Here is an 18,406-nt window from a genome sequence, read left to right as displayed (position 1 = left end):
CACCACCAGACAGGGTAGGCCAGCCCCCTTTAATAATCACCGCTCACACGAACACTGCACACGGCTATTGGGGCTGGGGACTCAAAGATGGCTTCATTCACACGCTGCCACCATTTATGCATATCCTAATACCGTGTTGGCGAACCTATGGCACGCGTGCCATAAGCGGCACGCCGAGCCCTCTCTGTGGGCACGCGCAGAGCCGTCGCGTCTGCCCCCTCCTCCGCCCCTCCTCGCAGCCTCGACGCAAGTTTCCACCACGCCGCAGCCAACTTTGTCACGGGGCTGGGGCGGAGGCGAGGCGGCAGGCGTAGCGGTGCGGCTGGCCGGGTAGCTGCTGGCCCAGGACTGCCGTGACGGCAGCTTCCTGGTGCGCAAGAGCGTGGCCGGCGCCTTCGCCCTCCGCCTGCTGTGAGTGGCCCTGGCCCCTTGGAGGCTGAGGGAAGAGGGCTTTCTCTCCCCCCCCCCGTAGGCTGCACTGTAATCGGCGGCAGCGAGTTGGGAATCACTCCCCCCCTTTCCCTCCCCTCCCCTCCCCTCGGAGCCCCCCTGAGTCGGGAGCTGCTACCAAGCATGCTTCTCCGCTCGGCACCAGTCCCGCTCTGCACGCCGCGAAGGGGAGAGCAGCGGCGGCAGCAGCCGGCTTCTCCCCCAGGCCAATGGATACCTTATGCAGGAGGGCGACGGCAGAGCTCCGGAGCTGATTTCCACCTCCTCGTCCCTCCTGGGGTTTGCATTTTGCTGCAGGCGGCGGAGGGGAGCCAGGGAGCCAGACCGGAGGAACGGAGTGGGAAAGCCCCCCCCCCCCCACTTTTGCAAACTTGCCGCCCTTTGCACCCGCATGGCTTTTGCTGCTGGTGTGGGAAGCGCGCGAGCTTCCCCCCCCCCTTACCCAGGGAGCGATGCAAAGGCGCCTCTTTCTCTGCAACACGGGAGGCTTTTTTGTGTGTGTTTGTGTCTTTGCATCGTTGGGGGGCGAGTTGCAAAAGTTCACCTTGCGGGTTTTCATGCAAGCCTGCGGACAACTCGACCTTTCCTCGGGGGTGTGTGTGTGTGTCTCTCTCTTCCCCCCCCCCCCCAATACACCCTGTTGCTGGGGCAAGCTGGCCCCTCGCACATTTTCCCCATCCAGATTCTGAAAACTCTGCATGGGGGGTGGGTTATTGGCCATTTGTGAATGGGAGATTTTGCCTTGGATTTGCCACTCAGATGCACATTTTCCCCATCCAGATTCTGAAAACTCTGCATGGGGGGTGGGTTATTGGCCATTTGTGAATGGGAGATTTTGCCTTGGATTTGCCACTCAGATGCACATTTTCCCCATCCAGATTCTCAAAACTCTGCATGGGGGGGGGGGTTATTGGCCATTTGTGAATGGGAGATTTTGCCTTGGATTTGCCACTCAGATGCACATTTTCCCCATCCAGATTCTCAAAACTCTGCATGGGGGGGTGGGTTATTGGCCATTTGTGAATGGGAGATTTTGCCTTGGATTTGCCACTCAGATGCACATTTTCCCCATCCAGATTCTCAAAACTCTGCATGGGGGGGTGGGTTATTGGCCATTTGTGAATGGGAGATTTTGCCTTGGATTTGCCACTCAGATACACATTTTCCCCATCCAGATTCTCAAAACTGCATGGGGGGGGGGGTTATTGGCCATTTGTGAATGGGAGATTTTGCCTTGGATTTGCCACTCAGATGCACATTTTCCCCATCCAGATTCTCAAAACTCTGCATTGGGAGGGGGGGGTTATTGGCCATTTGTGAATGGGAGATTTTGCCTTGGATTTGCCACTCAGATGCACATTTTCCCCATCCAGATTCTCAAAACTATGCATGGGGGGGGGTTTATTGGCCATTTGTGAATGGGAGATTTTGCCTTGGATTTGCCACTCAGATGCACATTTTCCCCATCCAGATTCTCAAAACTCTGCATGGGGGGTTATTGGCCATTTATTAATGGGAGGTTTTGCCTTGGATTTGCCACTCAGAATTCCTTAAAATTATTTGGCAGAAAATTCCACACTTTTAAGTCAATGAAAGCACTTGGGATTGCTTTCCTCACTTTGTTTGGATCATCTTATGCTTGTGAGCAGCTGTTTTCAGCTTTGAATTATATCAAATCTGACACCAGAAACAACTAACAGATGACCTGAGTGCTTCATGTGTTGCTCTCAAATTTACAAAGTATGAGCCAAGGGTAGACAAATTATCAGCATGCACACAACAGCAAAAATCACATTAATTGTTCAAAAGCATGTCTTTCGATAAAAAGTTGTTTGTATCATTGAAAGCTCTGTTATTGTGTTTTTCTTTTAAGGCAAAAGATGTTAACGTATGAGTTTTTTCTAAACTAAAACCTCAGTATTCAGGTTAAATTGCTGCATTGGCACTCGGCGATAAATAAGTGGGTTTGGGGTTGCAGTTTGGGCACTCGGTCTCTAAAAGGTTCACCATCACTGTCCTAATACATGTGTTTATACATATAGACCAAGATCTTAGCTTGTGAGGGTGTGCTTCTTTCCATGAGACCATACACATTTAGCCCACAGGGTTAAACAAATATGGAGTGAACTTTTGTTTATCATTTGAACATAACATTGGAGTAAATCAGGTAGAGGTTACAAAGTTTGTTTTCACTTGAACTTTTGAACTATTCCCCAATTTGGGGATTTGGGATTTTTTGTTACGTTGTTCTTTTTCCAGACATCATTAAGTTGCTCTTCAGCCACACACTTCAACTAGGCAGACTCCCTCTCTCAACTGAACTAATGGCTGTTTTCCACCATCCTTCTCACCTTTTGCCAGCTCTCATTGGTTGCTCTCAGGGAGATGCGGGACCTAACCTGTCTGTCACACATGCGTACATCTGTATGTAAGAAAGAGCTGGCAAGCATTTACCGTATTTTTCGCTCCATAAGACGCACTTTTTTCCTCCTCAAAAGTGAGGGGAAATGTCTGTGCGTCTTATGGAGTGAATGTGCATCTTATGGACCCTAGCCCAGTCCATCCGGGTCTCCCAGAGCCGGGCGGAGGGACCCCCTCCCCTCCCGCCAGCCGGCTGGGCACGCCGGAACGACGCGAGCCGGCGTTCCCCGCCCCGACGGCCAGCTGGGAGGAGGGCAGGCCCGCACAGAGCCCGCTGGGTGCGTCGGGACGGCGCGAGCAGGCGTTCCCCGATCTGATTGCCAGCTGGGGGGGGGGGGGCGTCTTATGGTCAGGTGCATCTTATGGAGCGAAAAATACGGTACTTGCAACTGAAACTAGGCACCAAGACCTGGATAAATGTAGGGTTTGTATCACACATTCAGCTGTACATCTGTTGAATGTAACTTCATCATCATTACTAGCATAATTTATCTCCTGCCTTTCTGCCCTCACAAGGGCCATCAAGGCAGCTAACAAATTAAAACTTACATAATAATATCACATTTTAAAACCATTAATACACATATAAAGAAAAATCAAGTGTACACTGTACATAGATTGGGCATGTGTTTAATGTAACTTGTGAACAGGGCTATGATATTAGGTGTGTGTGAAGGGAGGCCCTTCATCTGGGATCCTTGGTGGCTCTGGACAGTCCTGAGAACAATCAAGTCACCTTCATACCCAACGTGCCTGCATTACTGAAATAGCAGTTAAGTTAAATTATTCAAATTAAGCAGGCAAATAAAACCAACCATACAAACAGGAGCTCCTTTTGAAGCTAAGGGTGATGCATAACCTATTTTTGTAGCTCTCAAAGGAGCTGATGAACTACCATGTGAAATACAATTACAAATAAAACTGGATGAAGCTGGGTGAACTGTGCCACTGGGGGGGGGGGGCAGTGTATAAAGGAAAATAACAGGGAAACAGCACAATACAGCCATTAGCTGTATTAGCTCCTGTCTTGAGTGTGTGTAAAGTGCCAAGTCACAGATGACTTACAGTGACCAGAAGTGGTTTGCCACTGTCTGCCTCTGCATAGAAACCCTGGGCTTCCTTGGTGGGCTCCCATCCAAGTACTAACCAGGGACAACCCTGCTAAGTTTCCACGACTGGATGAGATTGGGCTAGCCAGGGTTGTCTAAATCAGGGCCCTGTCTTGGAGGGGGCATGTGAAAATACAATGTAAGCCCTGGCATGCACTTCAGCATGGTATCTGTTCTGCCCATCTATGGATGTTTGAAAATCACTTGAACTCACAGGGCTTAGCATACGGATGCCTGACTGGAAAAATCAGCTGCAATAACAGTCATTTCAAAAGGCAGCAGGACAGCTGACATGAATAGTGGGGCCTTGAAAAGCTTTCTACACATCAGCAAATAAGTTCACTGATATATCTCCTCTGGAATACCATTCTAGATCCTGGGGGCCTCTTACTGCCACTACCCTGTTTCCTTTGGTATCTGGAACAGGATTTTACCTGCCATTCCTAATCTGTAGGATGAGGGTTCATGCTAATGGGGATAATATTTTCTTGCAGCAGTGTACGTTGGCTGGCATTCCATTCTTGTAACAATGGAAGTTGGCTGGTACACATTCCATGTGAACACTCCGAATTAATAGGGACTCTATTTTTTTTTAAATCTGCATTACAAGGAGAAGACATTTTCCCAATGGTTACTTCTCTGGCAGCCTTATTTTTACCTTGATAGAAAATGGCAGTCTGTTTTCTTTGAAAGCATAAAAATTAAACACAAGTTGTTGTCCTCCTTTTGTTAGAGGGGCCAGATTCCCATAGCAATCCACATAAATAGGCTTTCCTTCCAGAACCTGTCAGATCAATAAAATGCTTGTTAAAATATATTAGAGCCACTCGACAGTTAAGCTAAGGAGTACAGACCTGAAATGGTTAGAATGATTAATTTACAGTTCTGTTTTATCCATTATTTATTTACCTATCACTTTTTTGTCACACACCTCCTTTTCTCCCTCACTATAGCCTCACAACAATCCCTTCAGCAAGGCTTGGCTGAAGGCCGAACGATATTAGATGCCGTCCCTGGGTTCACCCAAAGAATATGCCTCCATTTTGTTGTTGAGGAATGCCTTTTAAGAGTGCTGCAGGGGTCCCACTCTAGTTGGGACCACCACAGGTGGGGGAATGAGGGGCTCTTTAGTTTTCCCATTTCGTTTTTCCAACCGAAAATGGCACCTGGGGCCATTATTTGCCAACAAGCCCTGGCTGGTGCCATTTTGAGAAAAACATCTGGGGGGGGGAGACAGAAGCCACTCCCCCTCCACCTGCAGTGGTCCCAACCAGAACCGGGGGCCCTGTGGCACCCTTAAAAGGCATTCCCTGACTCTACAAAATGGAGGGCTGTCCCCAGGATGAACTTAGGGCTGGCATCTCATCTACCTCAGCCCTGAGTGTGTGTGTGACTGGCCCAAGGTCAGTTGGTGAGCTTCATGGATCACTGGGAAATTGAACCAGGCTCACCAAGTTCCTAGCCTGACTCTCTAGCCACTATACAACACTGGCAAGGATGTGTAAAGTTACCCATTGTGACTCAGATGCTTCCTTTTCAGCAAGAAGGATTGGATTCTACCAGCTTTCTCCTTCAAACTTGCTCAATTTCCTTTCTTACTGAATCTCCATATCATGTGGCTTTTTTGTCTGTGTGGGTCCCATGATCCCCTGGATAGCCTTTTGCTAACAGGTGATGTTCCTTCCTTTTGCACCAACAGAAAAGCTGGTAGAATCAAATCCTTTGGTAAAAAGCTAATGCGGAGATGGTTTTTCATTTTTCCTCCAGTTATCCTCAGACTTCCCAACCTCTACTCATTCCCTCACCTGCTGTTCCTCAGTTAGTTACTCTGCATGGGCACAAATGCATTCAACAGTTATGATGATAGGTCTTTAGGCCTATCATCATTAGGCTCTTGGGGGAAAAGGAACAAATTCAGAAAAGGAGAAATAGCTTCATAGCACTCTCCAGCCTCTAATCTCTGCCTCCGGACAGGCTGAGGATCAGGAGAATCAAGTGGTAAAACTTTTTCTTGACCATACTAATTCTAGCTGCAGATGGGGTTTGCACCACTGAATAATTCCCTATCCAAACAGGGAACAGCAACAACAAAAAACCCTCCCTGCACATACAACTGTAATATATCATGGACAAGCATCCAGTCTAGCCTTTCTCCCTGCAATGACACTTCTGTATGGATAGAGAGGATTTTCGTTGAGCGGCATACCATCGAAAGCAACAGTGTATACATCAAAGCCTCCTTATAGAGTATGGTGGCCCTGCCTCCCAAAACACTGGCCCAATCAGATGCCTTTTCTCTGATTGGTTCCTGAGTGTTCCAGGATCTGACCTATGGCCAGAGACCTAATATAGTCCAGCCCCACTGCTCATCTTCTTTTTGGCTTGCATTTACAGATAGTTACTAGGAGTGGTTTATAATGACTTGCATGGCTTTCTCCCAACCCTCTCTACCACAGCAAACTAAAACTTTTTTCTCCAAATCCCTGTAAGGGCTTTGCTGCTGAGTGACGATATACCTCAATATCTTTGCTTCTTGCAACTTCTTCAAAATTTTCTTGCTGCTCCAACGTTTTGTCCACTTTGTCATCCGTCATGCAGAAGCAACGCAAACTGGATTCTACAGCATCATTCATTTTGGCAAAAATCACAAACTTGGCCATGTATGGAACACATATTAGTTCCCTATAAAGTTGTGTGGCCAGCCCGACAGTTTCAAGAACTTGATGGCAGTCTGCTAGCCAAAATCTGAACATAGATTTGAAAAACAAAAGACCAATCAGCATATCCTCATACTATGGAGATCTAGTTTGCGAAGTGCTGAACAAAAGGATAAATACAAATTTGGTTTGAGTCATGACACAACTATTGACATCTCTCTCTAGGACCCCAGATACCAGAAGAAACACAGGTAGAATTCTGTATGCCTCACTAGCTTAGAACAGAACAATCTCCAGTCGGATTATCTAAATTAAATATATATGTACTGTACTATTTTTGTACATTTTCCTCCCTCTGATCAGGCAAAAAATCGCCCCAAACCACCTATTGAACCAAAATGTCCTTTTATTGAACCATATCATCAGCTAGTATACAATCTCTGACATTATTTTGATCCTTGAAAATCTCTGTCAAATATAATGGTCTGCTTTACCTCCACCCTTACTATACCTGGCTGAAACGTTGGTTGTGAAAGAGACACAATCATTTACAAAGGTCAGTGGAGTGGTGCCTGTGATATCTTCCCACTGAGCTGGTGAAGTACCGCCTAAGGGAAGAAAAAAAGATGTGTCAACATGTTTTTTAAAAGATCTAAATTTCTACACAGCTTTGAACTTCTACTTGAAGATGGATCTGCTTTGCTTCGTTTTTAACTAAACGTGTTAAGCGACTAAGACATCCTGATAAGTCCTGAGGGTAATTTTGGATACAGCCCTATGCAGAGTCTCTGCATTGAAAGGTGTGGGTGATACACACTGGTAGATGATGGGCATGGAGAAAGCTAGCCAAGCCAATGCCCTCATTCCCTCGCCCTGACTTCCTCAGCCCCTCCTCTCAACGCAGAACAGACCTTATTGCGCTTGGTGCTCCCTCCTGCTTCCCAGTTATACTACAAGCACACAGAGAGTTGGATCCTTGTTGTTTTTGTTTTTTAACCCCAACCTTTGCCCAATGAGCTCAGGGTGATATACATGGTTCCCTTTTCTACTGAATCTTCACAATAATCTTACAGCAAGGAAGGCAGAAAGAGTGAGCCTCGTGGGGGGCTTGAATCCAGCCCCCCATCCCCAGTCATTGAGTTGAATTCCATGGAAGATTTCTACTGATGGATGGTGAAAAACAATTTTCACCAGCTCCCCCCACCTGCAGCAGAACCCCCTTCAAGCTGTTCCCACCCAGGAAAATGAAACTGCCTGTACATTATTATGTAAATAAACGGTGAGGAAGACAAATAGATAGCCCTGCCATCTATCCAGGCTCTGAATATTTTGGAAGAGAAAGCTCCTGTCACAGAAATGTATGAGACTGATAAAACAGAGATATGCACAAGGAAAGAGAATGTTTCAGCTAAACTTTTCAATTAGAAAAGTTGGATTAAACTAACAAACACCAAGAGCCACAGTAATTATTCCTCAAACACGACGGCTCAGAGTCCTCATGAATATGAAATCGGCCATATAAAAAGTATTATGTGCCCAAGAAAATTTTATTTATGTTGTATTATAAAATAGTGTATGTGTCTTTGTGTAATATCGAGCATATATTTATAATTACTTCATAATCGGAATTCTTAAAATGTGCAGTTTACAATTTTAGACTAACAAAGAGCATCAAAGGATCACACTGAACTCTGTGTGCATGGTGTGTGTGTGCTGTGATTCTGCAGAATAGAAATCTTGCATAATGTGGCACTGACTGTAGCATTTCAGCTTCCTGAGAATCAGTGCTTTTATTTTTTAAAAGAGCAGCTTCCTAGATCTTATGGTTATTGAGGAAGACATTGTGCACACAGAAATCTGAGAAGCTAGATGAGTGGAAGATGTCTAGGAATCGAGGTAGGTATCCTTGCCCCAACATCAGCAAAAAGGGTTTAAAAAAAGCACAATAAGATACGCAAAATAAGAGACTGTCAGTACCAGCCTAAGTAGGGATGCTCGACCATCCACCAGTTCGGCTTGTGTCTTGTGCACTAGTTGCGAACCTGGACCTGATTTTTTGGCAGTCAGTGTGATGGTTGGTTGATCTGTTCAGTAGAGTTCAGCAGCTGATTTCACTGTATTCCTTCATAACCATGTAGTACATTGTAACTGACTTTTCGCACATGCATGTTCTCATAGAGCCTGATCAAGTTCTACTACCCCACCCCCCGTTGCATAACTGCTCTTCTCATCAGGCAATTTTTAAAAACTAGACAATTAGATCACTCACAAATCATATAAATCTGTCAGAAATAAATGTGATGTTTCAATAAAATCCTACTCTTTGGTGTTCATCCAAGTAGTAAAGCTAATAGCTGCTGATCAGATTGAATCAGCAGTGTCTTTGCACAAGCGCTGTTCTGCAAAAACCTAAAGCAAAATAGTTTGGCAGGAGTTTGTGGCTATCTGGCACAAACCCAAAAGACTGGGTGGACTTGCATCTCATCAACACCCAAAACATTAAACTTGACTTTTGAAGAATGTGCTTGTGGCAAAACATAGCATCCCTTATCCTAAACAGAGTTATGCCCATCTAGGCCCACTGATTTCAATTGACTTAGAAACTACCTATGGATCTTTAGGGAACACAGTGACTTGGATAAAAAAAATGCAAGTGGAAAGATGCTTGTGGCATGGATCATTTTCCCCTATCCTTGTCTCCACCCAAAATGCTGCTACTGAGGTTGTGCCCCTTGGGTATAGCATGGAATGCAGCATGGGAGGCTGCAGCTAGGCTAGAAAATCCACTGAAATCACAAAACCTTTGCATAAATGGAAGTGCCACCTACTTGCACATAGTACCTATGGATCCAACTCACAATGCACATTTGTTTAATTGATGCAGGGTGCAGAATTCTGTTACTCCAACCACGTAGTGCAGGTTTTTTTTAAAAAATGCATTTAGAACTGACCATACCTATTACCACAGTTTTTATCCTGTGTCTTCTCCAATATTTGGAGAAACTACTTACAGTAACAGAACTAATGTTTGCAGTGCAATCCTTAACAGAGTTATACAAGTCATGTCCACTGACTTCAATGGACTTAGGAAGGTGTAACTCTGCTTAGGGCTTCACTGTTAGAGACATGGAATGAAAATAATGTGGACAAATTACTTTTTAATGTTTTTGTCTAACCTGTGATACTACATAGTAGTCGAAGGCTGGGCGTTGTGTCGCCTTTATATCCATTGGTTATCCCTTCCCCAGATGGGGGCGGCACAGGGATTGTCATGGTGATTGGTTTATGGAATTTTCTTCTTCTGGGTTCCACAGTAACAATGGGACTGAAAGTTGCTTTGTTGCCAAGAATTTTCTTGACGGTTTCGTCTGGAACTGGTTGAGCCTGTTTACCGGTACAGAAAGAGAGTCTAGAAGTAGGAGTTTAAGGTTTTTTGTTTTTTTTTAAAGGAAAGCTAAACTGTCTCCTCATTCCATCTAGCTCCAGGGCCACCAACCTTTTTTGACTCTGTGGACACCTTAGGAAACAGCCAAGTAGAATACCAGCATCCTCACATCTCCTGGGAAGAAGGAAACCCTGAAGCAGGAATGGAGTCACATTGACTTACCAGTCCTCCTGATACTCCGACGGAAAATCGTTCCATTTGAATGAGGCAAGAACTTAGCACTGCCTTACAGTGGTCCCACCTACTTCCTGAAAAGCTCTACGGCGGCCAAGAGAAGTACTGGTGGGCACCATGATGCCCATGGGCTCCACGTTGGGGAACCCTGGTCTAGCGTCTTGATATACAATGCTATCCTCTCTAGTTTTCTGGACCATCACAATAGAGCTTCAAAATAAAGTTTCTGCTTTGCCTCAATGTCAAATTTCAAGCAACATTTTTGTCTCTGTTTTTTTAATTTCTTTTTAACAAAATTTATATCCCGCTTTGCTGCCCTCACAAGAGCCAGCAAGGCAGCTAACAAATTAAAACATTAAAATTAAAACACGATAAAATCACATTTTGAAACAGTTAAAATCACCCCACCCCCAAAAAACAAAAACAAAAAACCATACATACGTACAAAGATATACAAATAGAAATTAAAATACTGGTCAGGAAGGAAGGATCACTGAGGGAATGCCAAAAAGCTATAAAAGGCTACATGAATCCAGTAAAAATCAATAATGGTGTTCAATTAAATTTAGTATTATCATTATGACAATGTTAATGATGCACCATTCTGAAATGGGAGCCCTGAAGAAACTCATAATTACTGAACAAACAGTTACATGAGGGCTGCAATCCTAAGAACACGTTCCCTATAGGCTGTAAATGTCCGATTCATCCAGAGTCCAGTTGTCCCCTGAGATACTTATCCGATTGGTCTGAATAAGGCTTAGAAGGGAGACCAGAAATTAAGGAAGGCAGCACTACTACCTTTAGTAGTTGCACAAAAGAAGGAATTTGGGCAGCTGCCCTTTCTTATTCAGGCCTAAGACAAACAGCCCTCGCCTCTTCCATTAAATGTACCAGAGCCCTACCCCTCCCTTGCAGTAAGGTTCAGTTAAATCACATTTCTGGTTTTCAAAGGAACACCACTTTCTTACCTGAAGGCCCACTCGTATTCTTTTGGTTAACGCTCCTTCTGGGAATGAAGCCTGAACCCGCAGCACAGTTGTGCTGCTCAGGATACCACCCTCAGGACCAATCTGGTTGCTTTCTTGCTTGATTCGTGAAACCACCGCAAAGTACTGAGGGAAGTCCTTTGTGATAATTCTGCAGATGCGTTTCTTCTCAAGTTCTTCGGCACTGTCCATCTCTATATAAAGTTAACAATAGTATTTAGAAGAGTTGGTTTTTATACCCTGCTTTTCTCTACCTTTAAGGAATCTCAAAGCGGCTTACAATTGCCTTCTTTCCCTCTTCCCCACAACAGGCACCTTGCAAGGTAAGTGGGGCTGAGAGAGTTCAGAGAGAACTGTGATTGACCCAAGGTCACCCAGCAGGTTTCATGTGGAGGAGTAGGGAATCAAATCCGGTTCTCCCGATTAGAGTCCACTGCTCATGCAGAGGAATGAGGAATCAAACCTGTTTCTCCAGATTAGAGTCTGCCACTCTTAACCACTATACCACGCTGGTGTAGAGTACTAATAACCAGAGAGGTTATGAGCACTCTTTGAAAGGAAGCCTTTTTCATTATATCGTCTACTATGTGTAACTCTGAAACATAGCAGACTGTTCTTAACCTTATTACTTGTGCAAAAGGTTTGTGCTCTTCAATTTGAATCTGCAACCAATGGCAAGTTGGGTTTAATGTCACACTCATTTTAGAGCCAACTGTTTCCCCCTTGATTGTTCATCCTGAAGGAGACTGGCTTGGCTCTTATGCCTATGGTCCATATACATGCTACTCTCTGGGCACAGCGGGGACAGTCCACCACTGCAGACTTTAGTTCCTCTGGGCGCGAGATCCTTTCACGTGTACAATTCTAACAAGCACCAAAGTGACTAGTGCAGGAATCTGTGGCAGAGGGCTGCTTCCACAGTGCCCAGTGTATGGAACAAAGACACGGGGTCCAGTTCTCTGCATCCCAAATGCTGATGCAGTATACTGGTTGACCCTCATGAAAGGCACTATCATTTTTAAAAAATATATTTTTATTTTAAAAAGAAAAAAAATACAATACAATACAATGTCAAATCATGGTTTTTCATTTTGAAACAACTCAACAAAAATTATAAACAATCACTACAATATTACAAATGCAAAGTTTAAAGCTTGATAACAGCTACTTAATTAACACTTAGCTACTTAATTAACGCCTAGTCTTGACTATTCACTCTCATTTCCATTATCCTATTTAATATAAAAGCAAGGCACAATTATACAAATGTAATGTCATATTTAACTCCTTCCTCCAAAATTCAAAAAAGGATTTTATTATTGTATTGGCACTGATTTTCATTCTGCAGGTTCAAAATGGCTACCTGGTTGTGATTTGCAGAGAGGTGCATCCTAACATAAAAGTGAAAAGGATAAAGAATCACCTACAAAGTCAAGCTGGTGTTTGCAAGGAAAATTACCAGAAGGGCCACGTATGATTCCTAAAGTATACCTGCACTAACTACTGTGGGTATGTCCCAGAACGCTAAGTGAGCTGTTTAGGACAGCCCATGGCAGTCTAATCCCAGATAATATCCGCTAAGTCACCAATGCAATATAACTTGGCTTGTGTTTTATACACTGGCAGTTCCTGTTTAAAGGTTTGTCCCCTTTCAATGTGTATACAAATGGTGCTTTGGAGACGATATTTAGCAGAGCCAGTAGATGGTGCTGTACTCAGGAAATGCAATCAACAATCTCATTTCTAAGATGGAAACAAGGACGGATGATTTTCATTTCTTTCACTGTTGGATCAAATTACAAAGATGTCATAGCAATATAATCCGGACAGATCCTCTATACCATCAAAATGCCACCTCATTCACTTATGCTGTAAGCACCTTGGTGTGGAAATGCACACAAACCTGGCAACGGGATGGCAGCAACACCGGGCCTGGCACATTCTCAGACACTGCCACAAGCTGCAGCTTAGAAGAGCACAGTAGCTGAAAACATGTGCCGCCATGCTAATTGGAACAGCTGCCAGAAAGCAGCGGCTGCATTGGGACAGATGTTACTTTCTCTTTCTGGATGCATCCCTGAAAATGGCCTGGCCACTCTCTGTGGATACATGTATCACTGAACCAGCCCTAACACCACCATTAATTACCATGTGACACACACACACACACACACACACACAAAATCGATGAGGAAATTAGACAAATTCATGCAGGAAATCTGTCAGTGGGTATGACAGCTAAATGGGAATTCCATTTTCAGAGGCAGTGTATTTCTGAATACCAATTGCTGGGGGACAAACAATAGGAGCTTGTGTAGGGTCTGTTGCCTTCCTTCCCTGCTAGTGGCTACTGTTATAAACAGGACACTGGTTTTGGAATCTTCATCTAATATTTTATGCACATGGTTTTGTGCCACATATTATGCCATTAACATTGGTCTTATTTTCTTAGTTGTTTCAGGAGGTCCTTGTAGTTCTTTTCTTTATCTCTTCTGATTTTAGCATTAAAAGCTATCATTCTGCCACAGATGTATACCAAATTATTCTACGTCAAATTAAGCTGACTAAACACAAGATAGACGCCATGGAGACAGAAGAAGTTCATGAGAAGATCAAATTCGCCAAGCAAAGATTCTTCGAGAAAGCCAACAAACCCAGCCGATTTTTAGCTAATCAACTTCGGCAACAAGAAATAAAGAGAAAGATTCTAAGAGCAAAAAGCAACGGAATAACCTACAACAAACAAGAGGAAATTGAAAAAAAATTTCTGACTACTATACACAACTCTACGCAAAAGATGACTTACAAGAGCAAGGGCTACAAAGGTTAAACTTCCTAAGCTATCAGAAGGGGAACAAGAAAGGCTAAACTTCCTAAGCTATCAGAAGGGGAACAAGAAAGCCTCAACCAGAAGATGGCAACACAAGAAATCGTAGATGCCAGAAACCTGATAAAGCACCAGGCCCGGATGGTATTACTCCGAAGTTTTATAAGCTCTATGAGCAGCAACTCACACCTGTTTTGCTATCATTGTTCAACGACGTAATAGAAAATGGAAAGATTCCAACATCCGGGCAGGATGCACACATATCTCTATTACCGAAGGAAGGCACTGATCTATACCTTCCCCAGGCGTATAGACCAATCTCTTTGCTGAACGTTGATTACAAATTATTTGTCTCCATATTAACCAAAAGACTTCAAAGGTGCATCGCTAAGTTGGTGTATCCGGACCAAACTGGGTTCATCCCCAAGAGACTTATGAGAGAAAATGTAAGACTGGTTCTCAAAATTCAATATTGCAAAAGGCACCAGACAAGGCTGTCCACTTTCGCTGCTTCTATTCGACTTATCAATGGAGGTTTTAGCAAATTATACAAGAAATTATTTTAACATCAAGGGACTCAAATTTGGAAAAGAAGAACATAAAATTAAAAGCTATGCAGATGATGTTGCATTAATCTGTCAAAACCCAAAGGGCACTCTTCCATATGTGCAACATCATATTATGGAATTCGCAAAGTACTCGGGTTACAAACTAAACAAAGCAAAGACGAAGATATTGACATTTAATACTACAAAAATTGATGATATGTATATCAAAGAAACTACAGGATGCCAATAACGAAAGATTCACTCAAGTACTTAGGCATCAATATATTGTCACAAAACAAGACACTTTTTAAAACGAACTGCAAAAATCTGGGGAGAAACAGAAAAAGATCTGAGCCGATGGTCAAAGATTAATATTTCCTGGCTAGGAAGAATATCTACCATAAAGATGAATGTACTTCCAAGATTAAACTTTTTATTCCAGTTTCTACCAATAAGTATACCTGACAAGACGATAGACAACTGGCAGAAGCAAATAAATCGCTTTGTGTGGAATGGCAGGAAGCCAAGAATTAGATTTAAAGTACTACAGGATGAGAAAAGAAGAGGTGGGCTAGTGCTACCGAACGTTAAATTATACTACCATGCAGCCTGTTTGACTTGGGTTGCAGAGTGGATCAAACATCCCAAGAACAGAAATATTACATTGGAAAGAGTGGACCTCTTGCAAGGCTTCCATAAAGCCTTATGGAACCCTACGGCAACATTGCAATCAGGTAGAATCTCTGAAGATTGCGATATCAAGCCGGTGATCCTAAAAGTCTGGAAAAGATATAAAAAGAGAATCAGTCCCTCTCCGCCATCCATAATGTCTCCAACTGAAGCCTACCATGAAGACATTAAATTGAAAAATGAATCGCCATTAGTATACCGTGACATGGTTGATTCTATAGGAGAGATCAAAAGTTTATTAATGCTCCAAGACAAATTCGAAAAGATAAGCTGGCTGACATAACTCCAACTGAGATCCAACCTAAAAAGAGACTGTCTACAATCTGGGTCGTTCCGAGAATTAACAGAATTTGAGTCAATTGTAACCAAGAGTGACGACCATTTGTTAGGAAAAATCTACAAACTACTCCTGAAGTATGATACAGAAGAAGAACAAGTTAAGATAAACATGATTAAATGGATGCAAAATTTTGGTGAGATGGTCATGATGGAAACATGGGAAAAACTTTGTACTCCTGAACTAAAATACACCACAAGTCAAGAAGTGAAGGAAAACTGGTACAAGAAGTTCTACAGGTGGTATATGACGCCCAACATGATTTCTTGGATGGCCATCTCGAAGGGAAAAAAAGGGGCTTGCTGGAAATGCCAAGAGACAGATGGTTCTTACTTTCATGTTTGGTGGACCTGTCCGAGACTACAAATGTACTGGAAGAAGATTCAACGTAAACTACAGACATAACTAACATAAAAATAAGACTGGACCCCAAATACTTTCTATTAAGTATAACACCACCTGATTTACCCATGAGATTCAGAGATGTGTTCAAATATGCCACAACAGCTGCAAGAGTAGTACTGGCAAGAACCTGGAAGCAAATGTCTATACCTGACATAGAAGAATGGAAAGACAAAATGCTCGACTATGCAAACATGGCCAGAATGACGTTTATGACGAATCCTACCTATAATGAGTCAATAGAACAGTTTAACGAGAAATGGCAACCATTTTATACTTATATGCTAGCGGATTAATAGATAAATATACTATAAGAAACTAGAATATACAATCAGATAAATGTAAACATACTAGATCAATGAAAATGCTTGATAATTAATAGTTTGAAAATGTAAAATGCTTTTGAATTTATGAGACTAAAACCATGCTTGTTTACATCAGACGGGTTTCCCTTATCCCCTCCCTTTTTTCCTTTTTGTATCCCGTATTTGAATTAAAAAATAAATAAAAATTATGTAAAAAAAACAAAAAACATTGGTCTTTTATGCATAGGAATTTAACCTTGGGCTTGACGTTCTCTTGACCCACACTTTTCTGATCTGAATTCTCAAAATCCTATTCATGGTGGTTGTTTGCCCTGAAGAAATTCCTGGAGTATCAGTAGTACTGCAGAATCACCAGTAGAAATCCAGAAGAGTCTGAGTCCCTGCCCCTTGAAAACACTGCTTTGTAATTGGCTGTATTGCTGTAGTGTTTATTGATAGAAAAACGTCACCACCACCACCACCCACCAGCTCCCCTCTGCCCCCGGCAAATGGCTATTTTACAACCCAAGTGACACCAGAAAACAAAAAAAAGAAGAAGCCAGCACTGCAGCCCGCGGCTCAGCTACCCATCCCCTGAGATCAACAGCGAACAGTAGCCACACAGCACGTGGCTGCTTACTTCTTCGGGTGCCCTCCACCATTTTTTATATGATTATTTATCATTCATTTGATTAAAATATAATTAAAAATAAAGAGAGAGGCAGCAGAGGCTAAAATCCGATGCTCCCTCCTCCCACATTTGGGTGATGAACGATAAATAATCATATCAAAAGGGAAAAAATGGTGCAGAGCACCCGGAGACGTAAGCAGTTACATGGCTGCTTACGCCTTCGGTATCAATGGCTTCCCGGGGCTTCATGGAGGGATGGCTGAAGGTTCGCTGGAGGAGGAGTGGGAGGAGGAAACACAAGAATGGGGGCATGTGGGGGTGAGGATAGAGAGACCTATGCTTTGGCTTATGCACAGTAATGGCGACGATTTGACCTGGGTTGATCTTGGAGAAGTACTAAGAATCAGGTTAAAAGAGCACCGGGAAGACCCGGAGGGAGTGCAGGGTGGGTACGAGGTCAACTCTGAGGGACGGAAAACTGATGCATAACTCCAAAGAACACCGAGTCAGTCTGGGGGCAAACGTGAGTCAAAGTATCCATGCATAAAACATCATTGTTAATGTGGGAAAGAGGACGAGGTCCCTCTAAAACTGAATACACCATCCAGCTAGCATACACTTGTACTGCAGATTTAAGCAAAAATAATATGAAAAATGCCCTAAAGCTTTGTTCGAATGTGATATCTATAGTCCAGTCCAGATGGAATGGCAATCTATGTCCAAAGTTTATGGTGGGCGAAGGAAAGACATTCACTTTCATTTGCACACACACACATACACACAGACCACAGACAGCTTTATTCTCTGTGGTAGTCGGGCTGTTTCTGATGCTTCCACTGAAAACAACAAAGACACACATCAATCGAGAAATGAAATGTTTCTGGATTTCTCTCCCACAATCATAGGTTATCTCTGAGGCCCATCAGAGTTGACCTTAACTATCCTTGTACGAGAATGTACCAGCATAATTATTTAGTGTTCTCAACAATTTATCATTCCAGAGTAGTAGAAACAAACTGGCATTTTAGAAAGTAGCTGATTCTGATTGGAACACAAGTTTCTTCTCTATCTCCATTGGGCTAAAATTATGAGTAAATACATTCATATAGCCAATCACATAAATGATTTCAATCAATGTGACTCCTCAAAAAAGAATTGTGAGTCCACAATTCAAAAATCTGTTGGAGGAAGAGGGGGCTAAGAATACAGCTTAAAGCAAGTAATACATATCTTAACCATGGCACAAATAGAAACAACAGCAAATAGAGAAACAATGGATATTCCAACAAAATAAGAAATTATGGACTTTGGCAGAGTTTGGAAGGAATAAATCTGAAAAAAGCCGAAACAGGAGGAGACTTACTATACCTAATTCTGAACCAGGCCATAGAATGTGGATCAAAAAATCCACACAATGGGTC

General features: G+C 43.1%; 1 protein-coding gene across 2 annotated transcripts in view; it reads right to left on the bottom strand.

The window, feature by feature from the left end:
- Positions 1-18,406, bottom strand: part of ANK3 (ankyrin 3) — a 301,245-nt gene that overhangs the window by 43,149 nt on the left and 239,690 nt on the right. For both annotated transcript variants that reach the window (XM_056849508.1, XM_056849507.1), the window contains 5 exons: positions 11,228-11,439; positions 9,814-10,021; positions 7,149-7,245; positions 6,497-6,725; positions 4,639-4,764 (listed from right to left, as the gene is read on the bottom strand). In XM_056849508.1, coding sequence (XP_056705486.1) covers positions 4,639-4,764; positions 6,497-6,725; positions 7,149-7,245; positions 9,814-10,021; positions 11,228-11,439 — 872 coding nt within the window. The remainder of the gene's footprint in view (positions 1-4,638; positions 4,765-6,496; positions 6,726-7,148; positions 7,246-9,813; positions 10,022-11,227; positions 11,440-18,406) is intronic.

Source organism: Euleptes europaea, chromosome 5, assembly GCF_029931775.1.
Source record: "Euleptes europaea isolate rEulEur1 chromosome 5, rEulEur1.hap1, whole genome shotgun sequence".
Lineage (NCBI taxonomy): Eukaryota > Metazoa > Chordata > Lepidosauria > Squamata > Sphaerodactylidae > Euleptes > Euleptes europaea.
This window is presented reverse-complemented; position numbering and strand designations above follow the sequence as displayed.